Raw genomic sequence first — 10,030 nt, 5'->3', positions numbered from 1 at the left:
CTTTATTTTCTATATAAGTGTGCAGGAATTTAAATTAGATATAATATACAAACGTGAATTTACTTTTAGCTAAAAGGACGATATTTACAAGGTAATCACTCTAAACTGGCCATGCATAATTGATTATGACGTGGGATGCTTCCCTGCACAAGTCCCAGACTTTCTCATGCTATCGATGGGAAACTTTCCGGCTTGCAGGAGTAGCAGACTTGCTCGTGCTATCGCAGGGAAAGCTAATCCCGGCCTTCATGAGTCCCAGACTTATTCATGCTCAGTTATGGTTTAGAAAAAAGAAGCAGCTCCTCATCAATTCCTACCTACAGACAAAGCCATATCTTGTTTAGGCCAAGTAAATTTTACCCAACCCTCACCAAAAAGATGGGGTGGTTGTTAGGATTTTATTTTTTTATTTTTTACTCCTTACCAGATAATTGCTGGCCTAATTTTATCTTTTTGCTGTATAGACATGTTCTAAATCCATAGTCACATCAGTTTCAGAGACGAAACATTGTTTTGGTCACCAAGAATTGAAAGATTTGTATATTATAGTGCCTAAATACAAGAAATTGAAGTGAAACAATCCTGATTTTGAAATTTCTGTCCCAACTAAGCGGGAGGGGATGTAAATTTATTAACTAAATTTATTTGGTCTTAACAAGAATGAAATATCTGATTATCTGAGTCTTTACTTTCATATGTCCTTCCTTGATATTTATGCAATATTTTCCATTTCTTGCTTATCGTAAATTCGACTGGTTCATGAAGAACTTGCGTTGTGGTTTTTTAATAGTAAGAACACTCTCATAACAAATAACAATGACAGTTTCAAAAACAATGTAACAATGGTCAGCACACTGAATGTTAAACAAATATGCGAATACTATTCTTGTTGATTCTTACTGCTTTTAGTTTTGTGTAATACTTTCTCTTATTTGTTGGCCGGTTAATAAATATTTTGTTTTAGTATGGCTGATCTCAAATGACTATGCTGTTAAGTGGCATCACACCGTCTGCATCTACTGGTGTTTGTATGCTCCTTCTACGCAGTAACCTGAAATCTATATAGAAAACACGTAAATCATAATTTATATAAAAACCATAAACGCCCTACAAATAGTTTTAAAACCCATTGATGTATTCAATAGAAAAAAATTCGATAATGATTTTTATTGTTAAATCAATTATGTTTTGAAATAATTATGTTATCGTGGTTTATTCTCGTAAGTTTAAATTGCCTTTGAAAGATTACAATAGAACACTTAAAAACATACTTGAAAGCCTTTATAAAACTATTATCTGTTTATCGGCATATTCTCCATTTTAACACTGTGACACCTTTGCAAGACCCAATACTGTACTCATCGTCTTTACATAAATAATTACAAAGTACCGGAAACGGCTTTGTGGACTTTTAATGAGTCGTGCTCATGCTTTAAAAAATGTTCACGTCCTGGATTACAAAGCTACATGTAATAAACTAGCAAAGTGATATATAGTAAATTAGGATGCAGTTATTCGGTCTATATTGTGGAGTGAAAGAAACATCTTACTCAATTACAATGATTTCAATCGTTTTGCAGGGCTTTTTGTTAAAACGTCTATTTAGTCATACGTACATTTTATCATGAGCAGGGAAACTGATACAACCAGGAGACATGTTATCATCACTAGAATCAAAAACCCAAATATTGAAATATGTCTTGAATCTTCGGTTCGTACAGTTGTTGTTTCATACTGCTCATTACTGGCGACTTTGTCAACGATTCTTACTGTGTATGAAAATATCAAAACAAGTAAGAAAGCATACAAATAAAAAGTAGAAAAGCTAAAATGTATCAAACGAACATCGACTCTACCAAACTGGGAGAAAACATCTATGACTCAAAACATTCACCAATATAATAATGAAATAACTTGAGGTACAATGTGCTGTTTATACGGTATGCACATTAATATCAATTTAGATATAGGCTTACCCGTACAATTTCTTGTTATACCGCCAGTGATTTGTATAGGATCAAGATCTGCATGTAGTTTACATATCACCACTGGAATCTTGTCACAATCAAAATCTGATACATTGTATGTACCTGTATATATCACATCATACAGTAGTCCATTCTTTGTAGAATTAGAGACAATGATTGTTTGTATTTTATCATTCTAAAATGTTAATAGCAAATTAGATTATTTTTCTATTATGATTTATAAAAACAGGTCTTTGATATCATCAAACACATATTGTAACTTCTGAAATATTTTCTGTCAAGGTTTTGTTTAGTATAGAAAGTGCGATAAAAGATCTATGTTCATATAATTTAAAATTTCTATCTCACATACTCATAACGTGAATTAAATATTTCAAAGAAGTAACAAAAAATCAGTTAATAATCATGTGAAATATTTATGAAATTTGGGGCAGATACATGTACCTCTACCTTTTTAACATCAAATAGTTGCCTTTACTTGACATCCATGACGGAAAGTTATTAAACTAATAATGCATGGCAACATATGCACCATATGCTGTAACACCCCAGAAATACCTATACAATAAACACGAGAGCTTATATTGAATTGTGGTCTGATAAGGGTAAAACATTTTATTGTAATCTTCGTCAGTTATTCAAACGTGCTCTACTTATTGAAGTACATTTTCACTAAGACAAGTCTTTTGTTGAAAATTTGTAGTTAAATTTACTTACGAGATGTAACGAACAGTTTGGTAGTGGATATACTCTGTCAAGGTTTGCTTGAATTACCACTAAGCTGTTTTTGATACTTGTATTAAAACTTTTATGCTTTGGATAATCTTTAAAAAAGATACATCACTTTGTGATTTAATATATATTCAATAAATATAAATTAGTGTCTTTTGAATAATGATTGGGTAGCTATACGTTAACAACTATTTTTTTTTCTTTTTGTATTTAATTGAATTTCATTTTTATATGACTTTAGCACAAACACCACTTTATAGATACCTATGTTTTATTACACAACAATATTACTTACACACGAAAATATCTTCTTGCAGTTTTAGATAGTAGGTTGCGCTTTCGAAACCACATGAAAAAGTGTACATTCGATTTATATCAGACAGGCTAAAATTCCCGATGGAAAGAGTTAAATAATGGCATGAATGATTTAAAGTTTCAGTGTATTTAGCTATGTTGTAGGAAACGCCTTTGTACACTAGCACTGCTTCATTCGCTCCAATGGTCCATTGATGAACTTTACAATCCTCAACGTTTTTTGGGGGGTTGTTTATGAAGCATACAAGATTAACAGTAGAACCAAATACTGCAGGATTTGAATCTAGTCTCAAGTAAACTGAAATAAGAGTGAATTTATTTTTGGAGCACAATATGTATGATTCATTTGCTTGTTATATTTTTATATTCTATATGCACTTCTCGATGAAAGTAATGTGTGGTAATCGCAACGTGACAAAAATGTATTAAGTAAGTATTTATGTACTTTGAAAGTTCCTTTCTGAGAACAGATGACGGACATAATGGTGAATTTTAATATACTCCATAATTATGATTAAGAATCCGATTGAGAATATTTTTCTTTAAATAGTTGTGTTTCTTCCCTTTCACTTTTGTTTTTTATTAGTATATTGTATGGTATATACTGTACTTGCATTTTGCTATTTGTTTTATGTGTGTTCAGCGCTTGTTTAAAGTCATATTCTGTAATGAAGGGAGAACATCGAAAGTAGAAGGAAAGTTTGATACTGGAACTCCGTAGCAATTAATCAGACCAGTGTAATGGGCTAAGAATTTTGGAAAGATAGCCTTAATTTATTAGTAATACAGAGCTGTTCAGGGGGCTATTGTGTAAACTGCTGAAACTTAATCAGGCGTTACGAACGCTATTGCGGCACATACGGTAACATCAGAATTCGACGTTTTTCGACACTTTTCGTTTCTTGCTTGCTTGTTTATTGAAAAACGTGTATAGCAAAGCAAAATATGTATAATTTTTGATTGGTAGCAATTAAAACATCTTGAGCATTTCTTTAAAAAATCGAAAAGATTAATTAATTTGATTATCAGTACTACCGGTAAATTAAATTTGCAAATGCGTGGAATGCAACCGCCACATATATGCATACTCTGTCTGTCTAGAGAAGGAATATAGCAACTTTCTCCTGCGATAAGTTAAAATCTGCATTTTGATATACATGTATGATTTTAAGTTACAAGTACCAATAAGAGACTTTGGACCTTTCACAACTTAGTATTTCGATTAAAAGAGCTTTCTTTTAATCAGAAAATCGGGCATCAACATCTATTAGATAGCCGCTCATTGATTTTCTTTTCATTTGCTCATTTGCGTTTTCCAAAATAAAAAAAATGTTTATGACTCCCTTTTCTGCATTCATTTTATCTATTAGCAATCTGCTTTTTTATACATTTTAAAGTTCTGTCAACACTATTTTGCATTTCAGTCATTCTACTCCGATCGAATTCCTATAAACTATAAGAATTTATTCTATTTTTTGGGGGGTTTATTCTTTCGTTTGTAAATAACACAACACACAGATACTCTTAGTCTTTTTATATCTCTTTCGATTTTTTTGTCTCTTTCAGTTGCCTATGTTCTATACTTGTAATTGCAAAGACGAGTATAAGTGTCTAGTTCTTGTTATCTAAAGCGGAAATTATTTCCGTTTCATTTTCCCATTTGCCGATCCACGAAAAACGTTCCAAACGTTCAAAAAGTGAAAGTTCGACAAATCGCTAGACATTTGTTTTGTTCGAAATTTATCCGTTTTGAACGGTTTAAACAAGAAAACATGAAATATTTGTATTCCTAAGTGTATGTACATATACAAAGTATTATCATTTCATAGAAGAAATTGCCAATCGATTGTAGAGTTGCGTTGGAGCATGACATTTTCTGAACGAACCCGGAAAATATTGACATCTGACATTTTGTTTGTACTGAAAATTTTATCAAATGTCGACGTAGAATTGCTGAAAGTATGTACATTTTTTGGGAACCATAAATCGAAAAAGAATATTGTGTTAATAAGTTCTTACATTAATAACGGAATTTGATTACTGAACCTTTTTTATAAATCTGACCATTTACCAAGACTTTTATTTTTGCATTGAATATTTTTTGCCCAAAATTAACGCAATTTCGATAATTATCTCAAAAGGAACATATGATATTATTATTCTATGCAAAATTTGGCGAATTTCGTATCCTCTGCAGTATTTTAGCTTTTTTGAACCTACACTGTCTTACACCTGACATACGGAATTTAAACGTTTTTTACGGGTTTTTGGAAAGTTAATGGATTATAAAGAATTAGAAGTACCATTTGTGACATATATTCAGAACTTATTATTTGTCCTGATTCCAACAGTATACAGTTTTCACATAATCACAGTTTTGATTGTTTACAATAGTCATTTGTAGTTTAGATAGGTGTGTTTTTTTTTTTTTTTTTTCAGTACAGCTGCAATAGCGTGCGCAACGTCTCAGGGAATTCGCGTAAGAGCCGAAATTGAATTGCAACAATCGTAACATGAATTCAACATACTCTTGTGTGGTCTATTGTGAGGCGGAAGGATTGAAAATTGGTGCCAAGAATAAAAAAAAAATCAGCTGTCATTGAAAAGACATGACTTTCTGCGACGTGAATAATTTAAAATATGCGACGTCTGTGACGTCACTCAGACGTCACTTGTAGATATTTTTTGACAACGTCACGTCTTTCCTAGAATTTGCGATAGAGATACAATCAAATGCCGTTAATTCGTAGAAAAGAAACTACGAGCCCGAAGGACGAGGGATTTCTTTTCACGAATAAACAGCATTTCATTGTTTCCGTTACTTAAACTATTGTTTTGACGTCTCTTTAATCTGTTTTGCTTTCCAATTAGGTCTGAATAATCCAACACTATTGCATTGATTTTTTCGAGTGGAACCACGACCTACAACAGCTTCAATTCACATCAAGACGTTGATATGTGAACAGTTGTTGACACAGAATTCTGATAAAACCTGACACTAGAGCTAGGTCGTCAATTCAACCTTTTTGAGTTTTGTATCAGCATTGTAATCATAGTATTGTCGTCCATTGAAAAAGCTTAAAGGTTTGTCTGCATTTTTTTCTTATTAAAAAAGACAATTTTCCTAGTATTTCATTGATACATAATATATGTATTCCTTAAAAGTAACCTTCATATTATACAAAATAAAGTACATGTAATATATGACACACTAGAAAGGATTTTTTTTTGTAGTAACCAGGCACGTGAAAAAGAAGTGTGCTTGCAGTATCTCATACATTACTTTGGTAAAATGTCCATCTAAATTTCCGTGAACTATGTTGCATTATAGATGTACGTGTGTATGGTCTCTGTGTAAAAGGATCAGACAATCTGTGTGAAACATGTTAGGAAATCTCCATTTCAACTGGAGAAGATTTCTTTCATATTGTCAGATCGGCGGGTTTTCACTTGAATGTTTCGGACTTTCCCATTTTGTCTGACTTCCACAAAGACTTGTTCTTTCTTAATTGCATAACTTATAAATTACTATTTTTGTAAGGAATTACATTCACACGAGTGCATTGTACCCTTTTCATTTGCAAGTATTATGGTATGTAAAGCCAAAAATAAAATAATATGCCTGTTTCCGGCTATCCTAACTACCCTATTTTTGGCGCCTATCTTAAACATCTTATGGTAAATTTGGCTCAAGCACTGTTAAAATCTAGATTGTTTTCCCATGAACTCAATTTAAAATGCATTTGAAAAATAAAATAATTTCCCTACATACCAATTTGTTTCCTACTGATAGCAGGAAACATGACTTGGTTTTTTGCCCAAGTGTGGCCAGCCGGTTGTTCTTAATTCAACAGGAATTATCTTCGTTTCTCTCATAAAAGTCGTTAATTCGATTTTACCCTTTTCAGATGATTAAGTACAAAGTGCAGCCAAACGCACTTTCGTGAAAAGCAAACTGGCGAAGGGACTATCGAAAACCCAACAAAGATTTGCTAATGTGGATTTGGTGTTAATGTTAACTTTTTCGTTAGTCCTTTTTTGGACTAGTGGTAATTAGTGGTGAATTGATAAATGGAACAACGGCTTACACTTTCTAAAAACTACTCACCAAGTTGTTTTTGAAATGTTTTATCTATTGTTTTCCATCGTTTAAAGTAAAAAAAGAATCCACTATTTAAACAATATGTTGACGTCACAACAATGGTTTAAGTGTCTCATGCTCTCACAGATTTTAAATTCGTAACAAATGTCGTCTGAGAGTCTTAATTAAAATGTATTTACTTACTTGTCGCATTCACCACATGAAAAATCAATATAATAGAATATGCTATCATTATATTGCATTTTGCAAATGTCCTTGACTGTACGAATTCTAAAAACTAAAAAAAAAACAGGTACGTGAGCATTGTCATAAAGAATTTAAAATGTCTTTGTGTTCGTGTCTACACTCATTCCATAATTGTAAACATTGACATGGCATATTTAAGTCTACATATCAAAACAAAAAGAGGATCGAAATATAAGTTAAACTACTGCAAAAGAGGATAAAATACCATATAAAGGAACTATTTCTAACTCACTTTCTCTCCGACTCCGTAAAGATGTCAGAAGTAAAAAAGAATTATGACTGTATTATGTAGTTTAACACAATTGTACGATGTATACAGTCAATTGAGTCTTCTTTATCAACTATCCTTCATCTTTATATATCAACGTCCGTGCCTCGGTCGAAATGGCGAACCACATTTTTCAGTCTGCTAACGATCAGGACTTGCATGTGGGAAAGAATATCTAAAAATTTAACGAAACGACTTTAATCTAATCAGAATGGTGACCATTTCTTTCCATTATCATTGAATTCTATTCCTTAAATCCCATCACTTTGGCTTGGTTTTTCCTGTGTTTTGTCTTTTAGTCTGACAAATCGATCTCCTGATGATCTCGTAGAAGTGTTTTGAATAACTTTAGATCGTTGGTTCAATTCCAGAGTTATCAGAGTGAATAAGATTTGGTGGTCGCTTCTCGCCAAACACGTGGATTATAAAACATAGAATGACAATTGATAGACTCGCAAGATCGTTATGATTATGTTCTATTTAAAGTTCTATTAACATTATGGACTGGAACAAACAGATCTGTTCGATTGAAAAAAAAATCGTACTAAAATGCATGAAATACCTGCAAATTGAGGTTGAACTACGATTAATCAGTAAATCACACTGAAACAACTTTGGAGTTGAATTTATTAGTAGCAAGTGTCGAGGCTTGCTGGGACATTACAACAGGGTGATAATCTGTCCCTGTTACCTTCCATGGCCGTGATCAATTAGCAGACGTACGACTGGCACTTTTATTATTCAGCAATCATAAAACAACAGCAACGTACAAACAATAAGAGGAGAGAAAGAGTCAAAAGACTCCCTTCTTGAACGTAAATCTCTGAAGTTATCTCTTTAATAAGTTCCTTCTTAGTCCTCTTTTCTAAGTTCCCTATCTCCCTATATATACTAACGATTATGTAAAACAACTATGTATTAGTCAAACCCCCCGGTTCATGTCTATGTTATGATTCATTCATTATGTTTATTTCCTCCCTTTTTATTTGTCATTTATTTATTGATATTACCCTCTTAATTGTAAATGAATCTGTACAACTACCATTTTCCTCATGCACCTTTGTCATCTTAATGGTTGTTTATGTATATGGGTATGTCATGTGTACATGTAACACCTTTTTGATTTGGACAAGTATGTGGTTATAATTTGTTTTATTATCTGTTGTCCACATTGCAATTTCATTATGTATTGGGAGTTATTTTGTACCTGCTCTCATGTTTTGTATAGTTGTTTTACCCCTTATACATATTAATTTAATCAAAAGTTCACATGACAAAATATCAGTTATAAAGTCGCAAAATATCCATACACTCTCCTCCCTTTCTCAAAGACTAACATTATTTAATCAAGAATGTCTAACCACTGTCCTATCACAACGTGTCATCTTTACACTAAGAAACTATTGCGCAAGTCAAACAAACTTTTTCGTTCAGCGTTGATAAATATACTGGTAACTGATTCTTATCGATTATGGACATGTTTAATTCATAACTTTCAGTAAATATTACAACCAGTATTTTTGTTGACATTTCTAGTATATGAGAATCACATGCATTGCAACATGGTCAATAAATCTTTTTGACTAATTTCACGAGATTGAAAATAATATTTGTTTGAGATTTTTCGTTGGAAACCCCTTAGGTTCTGTTTAACAAGCCGTTCATTTTTTCCTATTTTTTTTAGTTTTCAAGACATTGGTTAAAAACTGCAAAAACGACATGTTTCGTCTTTCAACTTTACCCAATAAAGACTGTGGTAGGTCTCTCCTAGCTGAGCAAAGAAGGTCACATTTACTTTCCAATATTTTTCATATCTTTTTTTTTATTATTTGCAATATATACGCGACCCCTGTGGTCTTAAAACAGTAAAGGTGGCCATGTTTTACGTTTTATTTAAATTATCGACACAATTACCCTTTAGATGCTGGTGACCAAGTATGGTAATAATCCACCGAGTGGTTTTAACAAAAAGTTAACAACGACGACGACAGACAACGACGGACGCCAAGTGATGGCAAAAGCTCATACGGCATTAGCATTGGCGGATCCAGGGGGTTGGCATCTCTCCTTTCTATCAGAGAAATTGTCATTTTCATGTGTAAAATTGACAAAAAATGGCTAACAATGTCCTATCAACCTCCTTTTTCTAAGAAACCCCGTCTAAAACCCCTCCTTTTCAAAGTCTGGATCCGCCCCTGCTTAGGCCAGGTGAGGTAAAATGTAACAAGAAGTCGAAAAATGTTAAAAAAATATACAAATATATTGAAACCTACTCACACACAGCTTACCTCAACAAGATCAATCATTTCATAATGATTTAAAAATTAATATTTTACATATATACATTTCTATATATAAATGTGACTCAGAACGAAGACC

At 32.5% G+C, this 10,030-nt stretch overlaps 1 protein-coding gene across 4 annotated transcripts; it reads right to left on the bottom strand.

Annotated features, from left to right (window-relative positions):
* Window positions 1-768: 768 nt before the first annotated feature.
* Window positions 769-10,030, bottom strand: LOC148607574 (uncharacterized). 4 transcript variants are annotated; one of them, XM_088544429.1, is made up of 7 exons: window positions 9,940-10,030; window positions 7,321-7,414; window positions 3,016-3,333; window positions 2,706-2,812; window positions 1,977-2,163; window positions 1,617-1,769; window positions 769-1,058 (listed from the first exon to the last, which is right to left on the bottom strand). In XM_088544429.1, the coding sequence occupies exons 1-7, from the start codon at window positions 9,955-9,957 to the stop codon at window positions 976-978; spliced, it is 960 nt and encodes a 319-aa protein (XP_088400555.1). In that variant the 5' UTR covers window positions 9,958-10,030; the 3' UTR covers window positions 769-975. The 4 variants fall into 4 exon arrangements, with proteins under 4 accessions (XP_088400555.1, XP_088400557.1, XP_088400556.1 ...); XM_088544431.1 differs by having other exon boundaries at window positions 9,929-9,947; XM_088544430.1 differs by lacking the exon at window positions 9,940-10,030 and adding an exon at window positions 7,616-9,918.

Source organism: Perna viridis, chromosome 9 (genome assembly GCF_037379345.1).
Source record: "Perna viridis isolate PV_CMFRI_1.1 ecotype Kerala chromosome 9, ASM3737934v1, whole genome shotgun sequence".
Taxonomy (NCBI): domain Eukaryota; kingdom Metazoa; phylum Mollusca; class Bivalvia; order Mytilida; family Mytilidae; genus Perna; species Perna viridis.
Note: the sequence above shows the minus strand (reverse complement) of the source record. Positions and strands in the feature narration are given on the sequence as shown.

Coding starts and splice junctions, on each gene's coding strand:
- LOC148607574 (XM_088544429.1), bottom strand. Junction 2,164..2,705: donor CAAACTGTTCGTTACATCTC/GTAAGTAAATTT, acceptor TTAACATTTTAG/AATGATAAAATACAAACAAT. Junction 1,059..1,616: donor TTCCCTGCTCATGATAAAAT/GTACGTATGACT, acceptor TTTTCTATATAG/ATTTCAGGTTACTGCGTAGA.